General features: G+C 36.5%; 1 protein-coding gene across 2 annotated transcripts; it reads right to left on the reverse strand.

Annotated features, from left to right (window-relative positions):
- Window positions 1-4,496: 4,496 nt before the first annotated feature.
- Window positions 4,497-20,966, reverse strand: LOC113057828 (rho guanine nucleotide exchange factor 37-like). Of its 2 annotated transcripts, none has more exons than XM_026225361.1 (13): window positions 20,596-20,966; window positions 18,198-18,469; window positions 17,514-17,643; window positions 16,623-16,770; window positions 16,284-16,483; window positions 16,060-16,190; window positions 14,397-14,501; window positions 13,998-14,111; window positions 11,663-11,980; window positions 9,938-10,066; window positions 8,470-8,665; window positions 7,155-7,327; window positions 4,497-5,738 (listed from the first exon to the last, which is right to left on the reverse strand). In XM_026225361.1, exons 2-13 carry the CDS (start codon window positions 18,456-18,458, stop codon window positions 5,529-5,531), a joined length of 2,115 nt encoding a protein of 704 aa, XP_026081146.1. In that variant the 5' UTR covers window positions 18,459-18,469; window positions 20,596-20,966; the 3' UTR covers window positions 4,497-5,528. The 2 variants fall into 2 exon arrangements, with proteins under 2 accessions (XP_026081146.1, XP_026081147.1); XM_026225362.1 differs by lacking the exon at window positions 20,596-20,966 and adding an exon at window positions 19,705-20,060.

The raw sequence follows: 20,966 nt of genomic DNA on the forward strand, positions 1-20,966 counted from the left end.
GTTCAAAACGAGAATGTCCTGGATGAGATGGATCCTTGAGATCTTTTAATAACAACAACAACAACAACAATGTTTCTTCTCATTATTATTATATTAGTATTCCTACTGTTTAATATTATAATTACTTCATACAAATGTTATATTACTATTGTAATATTACAATGTAAATAATAATAAATAATTTAATTTAAAAAAAAAATATTTGTTTTTAGAATAATTTTGTTTTTTTTGACAACAACCTGTTTATAGAAGAACTAAAGAATTACTAAATGTTTTGATTGTTTTTGTGGTGGTGTGTGTGTGTGCGTGCGTTAGTAGACTATATAAGTCTGATATAAGGGGTTGCATGACTTTGAAAATATTTAGTAAAAATAATATTCATGAACAGCAACAACAAAATTGATTACAACAATTAATAATGGCATTACATAATAATAAAAATATTATTATATTAATATTAATAACAGTAATAAATATTATTATTATTTGATAACAATACAATAATAATAATAATTCATTGTTTGTAGTACTGCAAATACTAATACTAATATTACTTACAAATATTAAACAAATTAAGACTACTTTATACTACTGAAATACTAACTTAAGTTGTTATATATATTATAATATTATAATATATAATATATATATTTATATATTATATAGCACAAGGGGAAGATGGTTTAAGCACATATGTTCAAAGTGTCTCAAACTCAGAGTACATGCACAGATTGTTCGTGTGGCGCTGCATTAACTATGGACCAAGCTGCTCTATGACACTGAAAACACCGGATTGTGAGATTAATCAAGCAGCCCAATCTGACATACAATAAAACCAAAAACAGCAGCACTGAATGAGGTCAATTTAAGAGTGAGAGCTTGCACGTGGAGATGTTTCTCAGATCAAAGCATTCAGACGCAACACATTTTAGATTCATGTGGTTTAAAAATAAGCAACAGCCTGTAAACTGAGCCTCAGACAAGAAAGATAAAGCATCCTATCAATTTTCCAAAGGGACATGCGCTGCAAACTAGAGCACTTGTGAACATGACCCCAAAACATACACACCCTTTCTTCCAAACGTTTAAAGTCCTCCACCCCTGTTAACACCTGACATCATTGACATTCAGGACAAGCACTGTTTACAAGAGCCTGAAAGAAAAGAGCAAAGAGAGGTGGAGAGATCTGAGACAGGAATCTATAGAGGAGCGATACATATGCATTGAATTCACGGCAAAACATGCCTTAATGTTCCTCTCCAGAAATCAACAGAAATTACACTCAGATGCTACATTTAACAGTGTTTTTTTTTTATATATCAAGAAAAAACATGCTAACATCTGATGGAAAACTAACAGAGATGGAAAACTCATGTTTGGATCCTCATTGAGCTGATTTATTGAATCTGTCCTCACCTGCTCTTGCTGGACGGGATCCACGTCTACCTGATCACACACTTAAAGGCCAATAGGATTTATGGAAGTGAAAGTTCAACGGTCCAGCATGTATGAAGGTCAACATGTTAACAGTCCGTGAAAGCCCAGCAAATACACGTTCATCTTCTCTAGATGTCAATATGACGCATGTGCACATTATCGTTTCATAACATTATTTGATTTATAATTCATCTCCGTGTAAAATGCTAAGACTTTCACATTGTATGCTCTATAAATACACAAGCCTTTAATGTCAGATAGGCATGTTTGTCAGGGCAATGAAACATTAAACCGTGACCTATGAACTAAATAAACTTGTAGTTCAGTCTTCTAAACAGCTGCGTGATCTGTTGAGTCTACATTCCCTCACACAGAGGTCGCTCAAGGAGTCTCGCTGCAATTCGGAGTGGGCCCTCATGGGAAAAGCAGATCACATGCATCTTTGCTTGTACTACAAACTGTGCAGTCCTCCATGATGAGGGGCTTCAGCTCCAGCCAAGATGAGCTTTGGTTAAGGTTAAAGTTGGTTGTGCTACAGATCAGCTGACAGCCCTAACACAATCACAAAAAAAGTTACTAAATACAGTCCCAGCATTATGCTGGACAAAGCCATGGTGTCTATTTCTACAGCACAGCTTTTGACAGGTCAGCTGACACAAGCTGTTCTGTGCTGACCTTCCTTGACAGCAAGAGGATTCCTGATTATGCCGGGAAAAAAATTCTTCCTGGATATTGAATACGGATCTGTTTCCAATCCCTCACCCCAACTCACACAAACATAAAACCTTATCTATAAATAAATCAAATCTAAAATCTAAAGAGTATTTTGTCTTTTAGAGTAAAATATTTTAAACCATTATCTTTCAAATAAAAGATTCATTTTGAGAAATTAATACAATATTTACTCAATTTTAATAATGTAACCTTTACCAGTGATAATATATATATAATTATTTTTCATATGCCATTTTTTTTCCTTTTTAACAAATCTCATTATTTATTTATTTTATTTAAGCTTAAAACAGGAAAATACTATTTGTCATTATATATTAAGTAATTATTTTTAAGTTAAATTCAATTAAAAGACATTCTCTGAAAATATTTTCATATTTTTATGCATTTTCGCTTCTTAAGGAAATTATCGTTTTAAAAATAACCTTTTTTATTTTTACTAGAAACATAAATTCTGAGACATATATACTAACATGATATGTATTTACTATTAATACAATAACATTAACTTGATATTTACTTACATTTTTTATCTAACATTATTTAATTAGGATATTCAGATTATTATTTTTTTTACCATAATTACATTTTGTTCTTGTTTTAACCATAAATACCTCAAAATTATGTTCTTAAAACAACCAACCAAATAAATAAAAATAAAAAACCTAGTGGGTAGGAATAACAAACTCTGAAAACATTCATATCAAGTAATTGAATCTTGTTTAAAGCATCTTCAGATATTATTACTGGAGGAAAAAGAAAAAAAGTGCCCCCAAAATAGCCAATAAATGAAATTGTGGAAATTAGGTTTAGTGCAGACCTCTAAAACCCCTGCTGCTTGGCTCATCCTCCCTTCACTCTATAATATGAACACAAACAGACATCTAATGCAGGAGCTGGAATAGAGGCGCTAGGTTCGCTTGCTCTCCCACAAGGAAATGCTTCATAGTATGTAATGTTATGAGGGATATAATAGATCTAATTACCATAACATTTCCCCATGGCTCATCAGCTGAGACGGAGAGCATGGCCAGAGCATGATTTGATGTAATGTGAGAGAGAGACACCTCCCACAGGAGAGAGAGAGAGAGAGAGAGGCCGCTGTGGTCCCCAACTGCTCCATCAGGGGGAGCCGACATGGGGCTATTTTTAGACCATTGAATAGAGAAATGTATTTATAGCGCTTTGAGTTCTGTCGCATAGAGGAAGTGGAAGCTGTGGGGGTTCAGTGCATCAAAGCTCTGCTGACAATCAGCTCTTGATGGAAGCAGGAGAGACTGACAGGCAGCATCTCTCTCGGACGTCGAGCCTGAAGCGTGACAAAACATCATCAGCCCTGCCGTGACATTTACACATTCTCAGAGGAATAGCTGAACTCGGGCTAAAAGCGGCCTCAAACCAAATGCACATCTCCAAAATAAAGCTCTGCAGCAGACGTAAATACTCTGCTTGGTTTGCGTCAGGGTTTTAATCTGCTGGGCGTAAATAGAGCACTCAGAGGTCAGGCGGAAACACTCGGCCAAAGCTACTTGATGCTTCTGACAAACGATTTCTGGTCACGCGTCTCAGAATATCAGAAGAAAAAGAAATATGAGATTGATTGCAGAGGGTCTGATGGGTTAATTCAGGAGTGATTTGATTTAATGACATTTGGAATAAATAAAATAAATATGTACAGATGATGCCATATTCAGGGGATGGTACCAGCAGGAGGACAGCATCCAGGAGATGAACTGCCTCTCACTAGATCCCTGTTAAAGCGACTGTGAGGATCAGGTGAATAATACATGACTCTGTTTGGAGGATTAAGGCAGCGATGGCAGTCTTCACAATCACAGAGGGTGCTCTGGTGCCTCCAGTGGACAGCAGAAGCAACTGCAGGCAGGTTCATGACGGACAATGCAGCAAATCATCTGCACTCTTGAATCTTTCGATATGGGTTGAGTTCTTCATCACAGAGGTTATGAGGTCACAATACAAAACAATGCAGCAGCCAGTGCTGAATCTGCAAGCAAGCGTTCAACATCATTACAGTGTCTTCAACATCCACCACACAGTGGCTCCAAAGAGTATCTGGACACTTAAGACACAATTAAAAATGCATGAATGCCACTGCATAAATAAGTTAATATCAATCCAACCAGCAGCTGCAAACAAACCACAAATCTAGGTGTATATCATCATATTAATTATGAACTACTAATGTTTGACATGATTGACTGATACTGATTTTTCTCAGAGCTGATGTCTTTAAAAGCAATTACATTTATAATTGTTTTAGGTAATATTTACAAAATTTGAAAAAAAAAAAAAATATCAATATGAAATCTGTAAAATAAATCTGTAAAATAAGATTTATTCTTCATATTGCAACTACTTAATACTGTATTACAGTACTGTACACTGTAACCAACAGTGCACTCAGCAATCTTAAAAGTTTGTGTGTACTTGGAGTCCTATTTTATCAAATAAAGACCAGCTAATGCTAATTAAAAATAAAGTGCACAATCAATATGACATGAATATGGCATAGCAGCATGGTGTTTCATCACTGTCAAAATAAAAGTCTTCCAAAACGTATTAAATCAAACATAAAAAAGAAAATCTAATATCGGTTGCTATTGACATTATATTGTTTTTGCCTACATTCTATCAGTCTATCATTTTTAATTTTTCAAACTTTTTATTGTGAAAAATTCTGCTTTAAAAATACGTTGGAGCGTTAAAAAATAAATAATAATAAATGTCACTTGATATTTAATTGATATTTTGCAATCTATGCATCAATGACATTCATACATTTTAAGCATATCTCAAGTGTCCCAAATACTTGTTAGATCCACTGTAAAAAATGTAATAACTAAAACCAACAAGTATTATTCAAATGGTGCACAAGTAGGAATTTTGTGAGAATGTTTTTGAAAGATCTTGTCTTCAAATCTGCATGTTAGTTATCTCATGTAGACTGGAAACCAGTGCAAAAGAGGTCCGACTCATAAAATGAGATCCAGCATTAAAAACCCAGATATTCTCCATTTCTTCAATAGCAGTCCTGCCAAAAGAGTAATTCCAGTGGACAGCTGGATCAAGCAGTAATTGTAGGAAACAGCACACTCCACCAGCAGCCATGTGCTACGACAGCATGTCTGCTGGCCCTGCAGCTCTTCTCTGATTGGATAAAACCGTCTCCAGCAGTAACAACCCCGGGCAAAGCGGAGATCAAGTATATGGACGAGCACTTCACAGCAGGGCCCAAGCACCACTCCAGAACATACACCAAACCAAAACAGCCATCGCCCTCACGAGTGCAGAGCCCTTCAGGGAAAGTGTTTGGATACTGGCAGGAGTTGATGGATATTCTAGCGATAATGGAAGCTGGGTGAGGCGATCTCAGAGGGCAGGATGCTGAGGTAGTTAGAGGGGACGTATCCTCTCTGGCCACGCGCCTCCACCAGACTCCAGTCCTTGTTTCCACGCTTATCGTGAGGCTCCACCACCCGCACCTGCTCTCCGGCCCGCAGAGAAACCTCGTGAGCGCTCCTCGCAGTGAAGTCATAGCCCGCATACACCTGCAGATAGAGAACGGAGAGTTTCAGTGTGCTGCTGGAAAAAAGTTACCTTCTGTTAGTTTTGAAAACTAGAAAAACTAGATGAAAAGCACACAATAAGCATTGCTAAAAACCCACACAAACAGCAAAACTGAACAACTGAGATCTGACTAGAGAACGGATGCACTTTTCTTTTTTTAAAATGCTTTTTTTAGATTCGAAAGTTAAGTGCTATTCAATGTATGTTTTCACATGAAATTAAAGTTATCAATGGGTTTTGAGACAGTAAAAGAGATCTGAAGAAAATCTGAAATGATAAATTAATTGAAGTGCACCCCCTTGTGGTTAATTTCAGTAATGCCTTATGAATCATGTTTGTCAGTGACATTTATTTTTCATATTAGCTCATAGAGTTTTAAACAAACCCCCCACCTCTGAAATGTTAAAGTCACAGTCCAAACAGATGTATCAGCAGATATTTTCTTCTGTATTGTGGCAAGCATTTAACTGTGATGGATTATCAGAATAATCAATATAAAAAATAAATAAAAGAAAGTATGATGGACTGGGTTCTGTGCAATGGCTGAATGGAGAATCATTCGTAATAAGATCATAATTTTTTTTTACAAAATTATATATATATATATATATATATATATATATATATATATATTTTTTTTTTTTTTATGCATTTTTATGCATATTATCGATCTTATTAACGAATGATTCTTGACAAAAATATGACAAGAATAATTCATAATATATAAAAAATTAAATAAACATAAAAATTATTAAATTAAAACAACAAAAAGGACAGGAAAAAAATATTCAAAAGGACCCGAATCATATTTAGTATTTTTTTGGGAGCCATTAATGCAACCACTACACCAGTCACATTTTCTTCAGAAAATATCGTATTTGACAATAATAATAATAAATAATGCTTTGTAAATGCAAAGTTATATAATTTCCACTTGAGGCAACGAATCCTGGATGTATAATACATCTGCGAGTCGTAATAGCGGTCTGTTTATCATTTGTCACAATGATAAACAACCCGTGAAGACTGACTAGAAAAATTAGTCATATTTTAACAGTTGTGTATCTCCCACTGTCCCAGTTTCTTAAACTTGAAGCCACAACGAAAGGACACCTTTTGACAGGCAGATAAATCGGTGTGTGTGTGTGTGTGTGTGCAGGTGGACATGATAGAGTATGTCACTTCTGCTGACATGGAGAGTCAGTTCATTTGTTCATGATCTCCCAATACTGATTTTACAAATGCTGGAGTGTGTGTGATTGACGATCATGATACTGCAGACCTGCCATCAATCTCCAGAAGCCTCGTTCTGTTTGACACACGAATCAGAGCGAGTAACTGGGACACCTCATGACCCGTCAGTCAAACACATGTCTGTGCTGCAGTGTGTCAGTCACCTGGAAGCAGGGCGTGGTTATTGTGTGTGTGAGCGGCTGGGCTCCGGGTGTGTAGGAGTGCCTCCGGGGTCCTGGAGCGGTGGGTGTGACCCTCAGATGAGGAGACTGCGGCCGGTCAGTGGTTATCTGGTGGTAGCGTACCAGTTTTAAGGCAGGCACATAACCTCTTGGGCCTAAAGGAAATAAAAATATAAATCTCATGAGGATATTCAAATCTGCACATTGCAGTGTTTCTATTCTGCACACTGATAAGACCAGCTCAGATGTGCTTTAACTGTGTTTGACCAGCAGATGTCACTCACAGCTTTAGCAAAGGCTTGCAACAGCATTTATTGTACTAATGCAAGAATTGTGGTCAATTAACACTAATAGTAGAATTTTGCACACACACACACACACACATATATATATATATATATATATATATATATATATATATAAAACCTAATGAATAAACATAAAAAATAAACTATAAAGGTTAGACTTCAAATGTTTGCTTGATTAATTTAAATTACATTATGTCCACTGACCAATATATATATTATATTTTTTTATAATTATTTTATTGCAGCTGAATGAGGGTATTATGTCCTATGCTAAGATAAACATAAAAAATAAATAAATATAAAAAAAATAATAATTATATATATGTACACACATATATATACACATATTTTTTTATTCCTTATATCTTAGCATAGGACATAATACCTTCATTCAGCTGCAATAATAATTATTAATAATAATAATAATAATAAAAATTAAAAAAAATATTATTAAAAAGAAAATAAAAAAATGTGTCTGAACTGGCTGTGTGAAGAGCTGTAATAAGCAATTAAAATAAACTTTCACTGCATGTGCTCTAGCACTGCTTTATTTCCAACAGCTGCACTATTATTCTTACTGCTCAACTCCATCACGGTCATTAGACCTCATTTTCCCATTTCACAGATAGATCCCACATGCTATCAAAATATCACTGCAATAAAGTAAGTGTAATGTGTATTATAAGATGGTTTATATGCTACATTAATGCAAATTAAATCAGTTTGATCAGATGGATTTGTATTGTATTAGAGCCAGTATTATCTTGAGATATTTTCAGATGTGTGTAAACTATTATCAGATAGTTTGAATTTGCTATACAGAGTGTGAATGACGTAAGGGCTTATACTAGAAGAAAAGATCTTTTGTTTGAATTTCATTTAAATATGTTACAGTACGTTCTTAATGCAAACAGGAATTAAGGTCCATTCTTATGCATTATAAAAGATCATTTTTATGGAGCGAACTTGTTGTTTCTCCACAGTTTTACCTCCTGCATCCACCAGCCAGCGGCGTCGGTCTCCTCGCGTGTCCATCTCACTGACCACAGCTACCAGCTCTCCCTTGCTGAGGGTCAGGTCAAGGTCACGGGTGCCCACCACAGGACCTGTCAGCTGGTAGATCTTCTCCGAGCCGTGTTTGGTGGTCAGAGCCTTGAGACGGCTCTCACACTCGGGATTGAGCGCCTGAGACGACACAGACAAGAATCTGAAAACCCCGATTTCCTACAGAGTCACACTTAAGGTGAAACTACATAGAGCAGAATAAATTACATTTAAAATGCAAGTGTACATGAAATGAGTAGAAGTGCAGTAATTATAGCGCTGGATCACTTTGAACTGAGAATACTTCTGAAGATCCTCCTGCCTCTTCCTTAAACTCAGCAGGACTGACGTCTTTATGAAGGCAGACATGATATTGATTAGAATCGGTCTCTGAGACTCTGGGTAATGACACCAGACAGAGAAGTCATGACAGAATGAAACATGACAATGGTGCTGTCTCTGTTTATGCAGTCAAAAGAAGGAGAGATTCAAATTTCTACATGAATCATAATTGAACCTATTTTATCCACTAAATGCTCCTGGTTTTAATATGCATTATTCATCAGTGCAAATTGCTCTAAGATTGCTTTAATAAACAATCTGTTTTTTTTTTAATTTTCTGATATTTAATCTTGATCCATTTCATTTGTCCAATGATATATATAAAAAAATTCTTAAAATCTTAGAATAGGCGAATATTTTCACCTTTGCCAGTTGCCTGCATTAAATAAATAAATAGCACAAACCAATTGATTCCTGATGTATGAAATCAAGCCTAATCCTAAACATTGTTTTGGTCACATACAATACACTACCATTGAAAAGTTTGGGGTTTTAAGCATCAAGTCAGCATACTAGAATGATTTTTGAAGATCATGAGACACTGAAGAATGTAGGGATGATACTAATAAATACAGTTTTATTTTTGATTGAAAAAATAATAATAATAAATGCAGCCTTAGTGAACATAATTAGAAAGAAAAAACAAAATCTTACAGACCACTAACATTTGAATACTAGTATATTTCTCAGTTTCATTTATAATACATGAGAGTTTAATTACTTTGCTATTACTCTAAAATGTGTTCAATATTAATAATAAAGAATCAGTAGATGTGTCTTTCTGATCGGTTGTACTGTATAATTACACTGTAAATTGCATTTGAATTTGACTAAATGAGAGGCAGCTGTTCTGGGCCACCTAGGACATAACATATTTCACTGAGGTATGTTTATAATTAATGTACAGACTGATGCAGAACACGTTAGGGCTAAACTATATCAGGATGAGTAAATGGCTGTGGTTTTATTCCAGCTCTGTACACTGTACACTGCAGTAAGGTGAACCAAACTGTCCCGTAGGAAGACGTCTCCACCCGAAAACAGTGTGTCTTTCTCTGTGTTGGAACTGACCTGCACAATGGGAGCATCGAGTACACACTGAACACTCTGACACAGGCTCTCCATCCTCCTCGAACCCTCCAGCACCGAAGTCTCTGCCCACTTCCAGAACTCCCCGTCCTCCAGAAGACTGTGTGTGAGCTGCCCGGAGACAGAGAGCAATTCATGAACACTGGCAGCCTGCACACGGCTACATCTAATAACACACTCCCAACCACACGCTTGCAGTAGTGTTCAATGCTGGGATTACTGCAAAGATGTCCAACACTTTCTGAAACTGAGCGGTGTTCAAGTGTAACTAAAATCAAGAAGGTGAGAACTACAAGACTGTGAAGAATAAGTAAAAAAAAAAGATAAATATTTTTCATGAAAAAGAAAATCAATGAACATTTTTTTGTACTATTAAGATTTTTTTGTAAATATTTATTCAATTGCAAATTCATCTGCCAGTATTTTTATTGCATTTAATTAATTAATTAGAATTTTATATATATATATATATATATATATATATATATATACAGACATACATACAAAAACAAACACATTTATTTAAGTAACATATTAATATTTGTTTTATTCTAAAGAATTCTGATAATGTTTCTTTGAAAATTCAAATAAAAAATGTCATTTAGAGCTTTTTTTTTTTTTTTTTTTTTTTTGCAGAAAATGAGAATTGGTCAAAATATCAAATGTTTTCATTTGTTGTGACTGACAATCAGGGTTATTCCACATAATATTTATTTCTTAACTGAAGTTAAACATTGGTATTGTGTCTAAACATGAATATAAACTTGGCACATTCTTTTGTTATTTGGACAAATTGTCATTTCATGCTCTAAATTACATTTTTTTTACATTTGGAAGAAATGTCATCAGTAGTTTACAGTATAAAACTAAAATCACATTTTACTCAAACACATACTGTAATTATAATTTGTCAATCCAGAGAAACTGGTATCTTCATTTTCTTCCATAGCTGTTTATATATAAATAAAAATATAATATGATTAAAAATTTAAAGTAGTATAATTATTAATATGTTACCTGCCCATTTGGAATTAAATAAGCAAATACTAGAAAGGGTATGGGAGTGATTAATATGATGTTTCTGGCATGCAACATGTTTGCAATAATTAACAAATCTTTTAACTCTAACTCTTTTCATTTCTTAAAAAAACATGTTGGAAGACCTTGTGTCGTCCATTTTTCAGGATGACAATGTCAAGATTCATCAGGCTCAAAATGTGAAATAGTGGTTCAGTAAGCATGAGGAATCGTTTTCAATTTTCTAGGATGTGCCGGAGTCGACTTTACAGAGTGTTCAAATCTCTCGTTGTCAATACAAGATCTCAGCCAAAAATTAATGCAATAAATGTTGTGATGTTGCAAACAATGCTACAAAGAATGCACAATGTTATCAAAGCCAAAGGCACTCCAAGGAAATGTACGAAAGAGTAAAGTCAATTCCATCACATCTCAAAAACTTTAAGTGGGGTTTAGGTCAGGAATCTGTGGTGGCCAATCTCTCACAATTTGGGTCCAATGAATCCTGACACTGTCATTCTGAAATATGGACATGAGTACATCTTCCGACATGTTTGTTGGGAATACAACATGCCAGAAACATATCAATCATTGTAAATATGATTCTAAATTCTAAAATCTTAATACCGGGTAGTAGACATTTTGATTCTCTCTAGAACCTCGGTATTTCAGCTTCTTCTGTAAAAGTACCTGATGGGTGAAGCTGGTGGCCAGCTGCTCCATATCAGCCGCCAGGTCTCTCTGAAGGGCGCTGAAGGCCTCTAGTGATGCCCACAGGATCTGCAGGGCTTTTCCGTTGAACTGCGGCAGCTCGGTCAGCAGGAGAGTGTTCATGGTCTTGTAGGTGTTCGCTATGGCTTGCTCCTCAAAGCTCAGGTTACTCTTCTCCTCGATAAGCTCATAGTCCAGAAGTTTGTCCTGACGTTTGCAGATGAGGTTACGTGGTCCTGCCATCAGTTCCCGCAGTGAGCTCAAGGGCTTAAAGACTAAAGTCTTCAAACGCTCCTCCTGTAAGCGGCACAAAGAGAGATGTTCAAAGCAGGTTCAGAAGGCAAGATACCAGAGATGTTTAACCTGTTAACCTGACCCCCCATCATGGGACTCACAGCTGAAAGTGCTCTACCGAACTTAAAATTGTAACAGTTCTTTACTTCAGTGTTAAACATGCAAACATAATTTAGGTGTCTTTGGAAAGAAGACCCTTTGGGCTTTACTTTTTATCAACCAGATTTAATAATACTCAAAAATATTATATTAAGTTATAGACACTAATGTGCCTTGGAATGTTTTTAACCACACTGATTTTTTTTATTATTTGATATAAAAATACATGAAATCAGTCCTGGAGCAATCTAGAAAAGTAATGGGTTGAAAGTCACATGTCTCATGAGTTTCTATTTCAAATCTGAAGAAGATACCATGAAAACTGAGATTCCTGCTAATATTTTTCTGAGACTATGTCTATTACCCCCAGGTTGACAGGTTAATCAATTACTATTACAAAAAAACAAACAAGATACATATGGCGCTATAATGCATAAACCACTGTAGTCTTCTCAAATATGATGGATATATCACTAACATGGGTGTTGTGCAGCTATTTCAACCTTAATGTCAATGGCTGGTAAACAGTTAAAAGATCTTGGCAACATTTGTACCTTTACATGAAACATGGTGTTTTTGCAGCAGCATTGGTTCCAGCAGAATTAGACACTGATGTATGGACAAATACTAAAGTGGCGGACCACAGTGAAGAAATACTGACTCATGACAAAAGCTGTGACAAATACTGGTGTTCAGACTTTAGTCAGAGATGTGTCATATTTAATTTGTACAGTGTGTTACATGAGTACTAAAGCCTGGAAATGAGTTACCAGTTTTGCACTTTCAGTGGAATTCAATGGGATTTTTGATTAAAGTTTTTGTCTACATGTTATCTTTATTAAAAGTTTTGGTTAAATGTCTGAAATACGGTCTGTAACATTAGCTCTAAATTATTTCACACACAACTAATATTACAACATAAATTAAATCAGTATAAACCAACAATTACCCTGACTTTTTGAGGTTTTCTGTGTTGAAAAGGTGGCTGCTAACAAGTGGCTAAATGGGACAAAAGAGGCTGCAGGGGACATTATACGCCATCACTGCAAAATCTGACTCAAACTATTCTATCCAAAACTCTCCAATTTTGGTCTACAGCAAAACTTCAGCTTTTTGCTTCTACCAATTGTAGCTAGATTTCAGAATAGTACTTCGACTTAAAAAAAAGCTGTGCATTTGTAAAGATTATTTTGATAAAACATGAATGCATCACAAATGTTCTGCTATAAGCCAAAAACCACTGGGAATATCCTATTGCCTTTTTGTTTAGGAAACAAGGTTCATCCTAATGTTTTGTAAATAAATTGTGAGACTTTTTGCTGAGATCTTGTAAGAGGTCACGGTAACCTTTCCATTGTATGTTAACAATTTATAAAAGATATTACACGTTGCACATTTTATTGGTGCAAATGAGTAGTGGTGATAATTAATGGCTTGTCGGACGTAGCAACAGTAACTAGGGTGGGCAGGTCTGTGCAAAGTATCAACTGTAAATCTATCACTCACAGGCTTGCTTCATTCACACCAAAATAAAAGACTAAAGTCTAATACCAATTTTTACTGCAAAGCTGTGAAGACTGGAGCATAAGATTTTAAGTTTCTCCCAAGAAAACTTAAAGGCGCAGTAAGCGATTTCTGAAAATCACCAAAACAAACACACCTCTACCCAAAAGGGTCACAACCCTACCTTAATAGATCCACCCCAAATTTACAAACGTTCACAAAAACAGGGACCTCCCCCCTCACAAGTGGCATGCCCCTTAATGGTGATTGACTACAAGTGTGTTTTGGTGCTCAGTCATATCCACTTTCTCAGAAATCACTTACTGCACCTTTAATTGGTCAAAGGAGCTGCATCTTTATCACTAACAATAGTGAATATCTCTAAAGGATGGGAAATGCATTCTGTTTAAGGTCTTACATATGAAGGGTAGATCCACTGTCTGAGTGCCACTGAGATTTCTTTGGAAAACAAGGCGGTTTTATCTCCTTCCAGATCAAGATCTGCTTCCTCTGGTCTGCAGCGGAGGAACCTCTGTACACACAGACAGAGCTCAGACGTTTAAATAAATCTTTGCAAGTGCACAACCATCCTCTGAACATCACAATCTTCAGTCACCCCACCCATCTGCACTGGGATCAACCCTCCTACAGATTTTCCTTTTATTCAGCAGCTGGAATAACAATGGAAAATGTTTAAGAGGTTGATCCACAGGCGTACTGGCTTCACATTGAGGGAACTCCAAAACAACTGAGAGGATCAGCACTTTTTTTCACTTTTTTAACTATACTCATTAAGAGTAAGAATGTTAAATCAAACCTGCAGATGGTGGAGATAGGCCTCCAGGTTATCGTGAAGCTCTGAGACGCCGCTCTCCAGGACAAAGAAGAAGCCAGCTAGGGCTTCAAATTCTTCATCCTTTAACTATAATGGGATAGGATTACAAAGTATAAATTAAAGGGGTCATATGATGCGACTTCAATTTGTGCACGAAGATCTGTAAAGTTGCAAATCCTAAGATATATTCTTTATAAAGGTTAAGAGTCAACCACGCCCTCCTAAAACGTCTCATTCTAACATGCCCCCACATCTTTACATCACGATGTGGGAATATTTGCATAACGCAGCCGAAAGTTTCATGCTAAGAAAAAAGGTGTAACTTTTCTTCTCTGCCATGTTGTGGAGGCACTGTGTGTTTCGTTGTGAAAGCGAAACTACTTTGTTTAGCTTTCCAAAAGAGGACACAGATAGAAATCAGTGGTTAGGTTGTAGTTACAACACTGTTCTGGAACAGTTCAACGCAAATATTCATATGTAAGCAGCACATTTTACAGAGGAATAGGACTGTTTCCACGAAGAGTAGCCTACAATGCTGGTGTCTGTTTCTATAAATTGGGAAATTCCAACTTTGCAAGGACAGTCTGGCGCTTCTGACAACATTTTCATTTTTTTTTTTAATATATTTTTTAAGCAGTTTTAAGCAGTTTAGATAAGCACTTGTTGTTTGTTGTTTCTCCAATCACAAATGCAGACATGATTTTGTTTAAGCAGCACTATACGCAATGTGTGAAAAGACAGTACAAGTCATTAAAATCAAAACCTTGTTTGTAATGGTTTTATTGTTTTTTTCTAGTGGTCGACCGATAAATCGCCATGGCCGATATATCGGCTGATATTTTTCCAAATATCGGCACAGGCTGATAAGTTTGCTGCTTGGCCGATGTGTTCGAGGCGGGACTTTTATTTTGACGGCGCTGAGAACGGCAGCTTTTGAGAACACAGTGCTCGTATTCTTTTAGTTCTGTCTAATACAGATAGAAGTCTGTATAATAATCTGATTTGGTTGATAGAACGGAAAAATACTTTGTCATCTAAAGTATGTGTATGTTTATTTTACATATTTACTTTTTAATCCATTGCCAAATGATTTCAAATTTCTTGAATATGAATGAGAATTTATTTTATTTTTTATTTCTGCTTTATATCGGCCCCCTCTTTTCCAAGATATCGGCATCAGCTGTCCAAAAAAAAAAAAAACTATATCGGCCGACCACTAGTTTTGTCTCATCGCCCCGGGACATGGCATCACAGTATGGTAAGGGGCATAACATTTCCGTCACATGCTTGAGGGATTCAGCCAATCACAACGAACTGGAAAGCTGACCAATCAGAGCACACCTCGCTTTTCACAATGATGAGATTTAAAAAATCGATAAATTACAGAAAGGCTGGGCATAGAGGAGAAACAATAAAATTCATTATGTGGAAAATAATGTCTTTTTTTAACCTTAAACCACATAAACGCATTGCATTACACAAAATAATGTTATTTTTAGCAACATTATATGACCGCTTTAAGAAATAATTGTAAAAACATTTCATGTAACAATAGTATCTGAGGTTTAGTGGAAACAATGTGGTTCTTTCAACATGCCAAACATTTCTGTGCCTTCGTTTACATGAAGCATTGTTCATTGGTTACCTTTGGCACCATTCCTGTCTCGTGCTTTATGTACTGGCTGAACCGGGCCGTCTTCTTGGCAATGCTGTGGGCACTCAGCCGATTGATCTTGTCCTTGATGGTCAGGTTTTCTGTCTTTTTGTATTTGTCAGCTGTGACAGTCAGAGAATTAGAATAGTGACGTAACTCAAAACCTCAACTAATATTTCTGTGCTGAAGTCATCAATGGATTGGCATGTTCTCACCGACTTCACGGAAGCGTTTGTATTCATTGATCCTGCAGTTGATCTGGACTGCAGTGTGAGCAGCGTGCTCCAGTAAGGGGTACGCGGGGTGCCCGGGGTCTGTGTGTTTCTGGATGGTCTGGAGCAGCAGCGGGTAACGGGCGATTCTCTGAACCGGCATCACTAGGAAGAAGCTCAGAGTGGATGCATTCACATCAGGACTGAAGACAGATCAGATCCGGGGGTCAAAAACGACAGGATTGCTGGTTAACACAGTGGTTTATGTATCTAGGACTCATTTTGATCTCAACATTGTTCGATTTCTACACAACCTCAGTAGGCTGTTGTTTATGAACTTACGCAGATGACTTGACGATTCGGACCATTTCCGCCCACAGCGCCTCTTTCTGTTTGTAGCTGTTCTCTAAAGCCGTGATGTTGTTGTAGTTGGCGAGATACTCTTTATAAGCCATCTCTATATCTTGAGACAGACTCAGGAAAGAGTCACCTGAGAAAGAATAAGATCATTTATAATATACAACAAGACGTACAGTACATCTTTTCTATACAACAAACACTGCTGTTCAAAAGTTTGAGGTCAGTTTTGAAAAAAAATAATAAAAATAAATTATTCAGCAAGGACACATTAAATTGAACACAAGTAACAGTAAAGACCATTATAATGTTATAAACAATTTATTTCAAATAAATGTTCTTTTGAACTTTTAAAGTTGCCATTCTTTTAAAAAAAATCTTGGGAACTTTTTATTTTTTTATTGAGTAGCAAATCTGCATATTATAATGATTTTTAAAGGATCATGTGACCATGTGAAAATTCAGCTGTGCATCACAGGAATAAATTATATTTTAAACTATATTCAAATAGAAAAAAAGCTATTTAAACTTCTTCTTATAATATTTAAGAAATATGAATGTATTTTTGATCAAATAAATGCATCCTTAGTGAGCATAATTACACAAATAATATTTTAAAATCTTTTTTTTTTTATCTTACCAGCCCCTAACTTCTGAACAGTAGTGTAAGTGTATGGTTATTCAGACAGTCAAGCTGCCAGAAGGACATAATTTGAAAGATCATAATCATTCCCATCTTGAAATTCAAGTTCTGGATTCTTCACTCATGATGTCACGGGTAAAAATAGTCTGAAATGTGGGTGAGCATGACACATAGACATGTGAGAAGTAAACCGAAAGTGAGGCAGAAATTCCAGCCGGTCGGGTTGTACTCACAGAGAGTTTCCAGGTACTTCGGATCGCTGTGATGAATCTGTGTCTGGTCGAGGAGGCTCAGGAGTCTGCTGGAAACATCCATCACTTCATCTATGTGCTGGAACATGATCTCCAGGTTTGGGGGAGGAGGCTGCAAGAGGCCCCAAAAATATATGATATTATCATTTAGTCCCATTTATGAAGTATACACTTAGTAATAATAATATAATAATAATAAAAACATTATTTCCATTTCATTTCTCAAATAATGTTATATATATATATGTTGTAGCCATCATTTTTTTTATTTATTGCCATTAACTTTTTTGTATATTGTTAATATACAGTACATATTTGGTTGGTTTTTGATGATTTGTGTTAACAGTTGTGACCTGTACGTGATGTACTGTAAGAACCCATTTATTTGATGTTCATGTTTATAAAAAGAAAAGAACAATTCATTTGAAAATGAATTGCATCTCTCAGTTTAGAGGCCATGTGTTAAATATAGCTTTAACTGTTTAATATCGGAGAAGAATGTTAATGTTTATATTAATGTAAGAAAGATTTCAGAGTGCTTCAGTGGTGATGAAAGCAATACGAATAAAACACAGAAAGCTGTTGGGCTTAAGAATAACACATATCACCATTCCAGATAAATCAGGACTGCAATGTTTGAAAATGGCTGCTAGAGACATTGTCTACCTGTAGTTTCTGCAGGTTGCTGTGGATGGTGACTGTACAGAGCTGCAGATGTTTCAGGTAGTTCCTCTCAGTCTGCACCAGCTCCTCTATCGTCATGAGCTGCCTCTGAGCGTCTCTCTCTCTGGCTGTGGCCCGTGCCTTCCTCTCCTCTTCATCCTCTTCATCCTCTGCAGGCTCATCCATTTCTTTAGCTCCATCTTTCTCCTCTCTGATCTCTTTCTCTGCCTTCAGTGTTACATTTGGCTTCGGGGAATTTGCCATAGCAGCGATGTCTAAAAGAAAAATATATGAACGTGTGTTGGGGATGGGGATGCACTCATAAATTTAACCCTTAAAACATGCAATTATGATTTCTGTGATATGCACTTGGACCAAATACTGTAGCTTGATTCGGTGTTATTTTAATATTTGTTGTACACTATTATAGTATACAATATTATAGTATCAGCTTTATCTCAATTATTGAACACTTTTAAAGACATCAATAGTTTTCATTGACAATAACAATACTAGGTGAAAGCCCGTGGAAGCTCCATAATGATGGATGCAAACATACGTACAGGCAGCTTTCCACTGATATTCACTGAGCATTTGAAAAAAATGGTTATTCGTGCACAATAAAATATCATTAATAGGTATCAAAGGAAATTTGGAAATGCATTTGATTTTATTTCAATTTGACTAATAATGTAACAGACGATTCTGGTATAATGTTTATGTGTTCCTTAAGTAAAAAAATAAAAATAAAAAAATACACAAAAACCCAAATAGGCAAGTCTCATTGAAAATAAATGACTTTAATTTGCTCTAGTAGCTCCAATTAGATGTCAATATAAAAGCCCCTTAAGAATGCTGATCTTGGATTACATGGACTCACTTTTAAGCTCATTCATCACAAAGAAGGTAAAATTGATCATCAATCAAGCCTTTTACACACATAAACCAGACATTATAAGGACCACCCGTAAAATGCTGTGTCCTCTGTATTGTTGTCTTCCCATCGTGTGAAAGACCATGCGTCTATCTCTTAAACTTTCAAAACGATGCTTCCAAAGACAGCTTTTAATTGCAGTTCACTTCTTCAGAACAAAATCACTAAAACGTACATAGACACCCAGAGAAATAAACTCAATACAACTGAGGTCAAAGTCTGCCAAAGCAAACATGACGATATTTGTGCAGCCATTGATAGTGAAAGGTTTGTGTATCATCAACACCTCTGCTACTATTCCAGCAGCACATAAAAATGCAAGCCCCTCAACACAAACTTCACCACATCCTTAGCCATTAATAAGAAACAACATATTTGTAACAAGTGCTCAAGGCCAGCAGGCTCAAAGCAAAAACCACAAACTCAGCATGAAGTGCAGTGCGTATGCTGGAGCACTGAGATCTAACAGTGGTGCACTGCAGTATGACGAAGCCCTACTTAAGAAGGAGTCAAGAAATGACAGGTTTACTGCAACAACAATATGTTTCCCAAGAAAACAACCAAATGCATCATTACCTTAACAGAATAGGAAAGACTAACCACGGCTGTCTCTTGCACGGACTCTCAGACTGGTGTAAGTTTGTCCACTGAGTCACACTGCATGGCCTCATGTGGCACGGGTGTGTGAGGGAAATGGGGATGGTTGGGTCAGCTAGGACGACTGTGCCGGGGGGAGGTGGGGTTATAGCAGTGGGAATCCGGATAGGACCACTGCAGATACACATACTTTTGATGAACACACAGATTGAGTGTAGCAGCCATTGGGAAGGAAGTGACGCCTGAGCAGGATGAAGCCGATTGGATGGCAGGAGTTCAACACACACACTCACAAACACAGTCAACAGCAGTAAACAAAAGCCCCATGTGGCCAGGACATACAGTAACTCCCCATGGTCAGGAGCAAAAGCCATTAAACCAGCTGTTTCAGATACAGCTCTATGATTCAAATGGACATGTTTTTAATATAGAGATTATAAATTAAAATTGTGACAAACTAAATAAGTTTGAGACCAGTACTGATTACAGTTCATCAGATTCCATCAATCAAGTACCTGTAACTAGATTTTAAAACACTTGTAATCAGACTACAGTTGCTGTTTTATTGATTCTGTGATTACATAATATTCCTATAAAAACTCACTGTCTTTGTTAGGCTTTTGTCTTTCAAACACTTTAAAACTCACATATTAACCAAATATTAAAAGTATGATCACACAAGAAAATGTTGCGTGAAAAAAAAGGTATATTGTCAAAAAGAGCATTTATAATGATTATCTACGATCACAATCACTATAATGTCACAAACCCTGATTGGAGCAGCATTAATGTTTTGGCTGACACCTTGTACAGACTCGATTTTAGAGCTAAACGTATCAGCTACAGGTAGCATCTGACCTGAGTTCTTACCTGTCCGTGTTTACAGGGTTGATTCCTCGTCAAACAGCGCAACCATAAACATGCCAACTCTCCGTTGAGTTAAACAGCTGAACTCAAAAGCGCCACTGACTGACGCTGCTCTCAGACTCTCCAGGATCACCTGTTGTCACGGTCCTCGCGCGAGCGCAGGTACAGGGCCGCGTCACGGATTCCGATCATGCCGCGCGAGCGAGGTGAGTTTAGTCATGAGAAGTGAGACAACTGCTTTCTCATGCGCATAATAACCCGGTGGAATGCTGAGGAGCGGCATCTGAGAGATGACGCGTTGATTTCCTAAAAAGATTATCGTCGATATCGATTAAGCGCGTGCATTATGGGTATGCAGATGACAAAGCGTTGTC

Source organism: Carassius auratus, chromosome 39, assembly GCF_003368295.1.
Source record: "Carassius auratus strain Wakin chromosome 39, ASM336829v1, whole genome shotgun sequence".
NCBI lineage: Eukaryota > Metazoa > Chordata > Actinopteri > Cypriniformes > Cyprinidae > Carassius > Carassius auratus.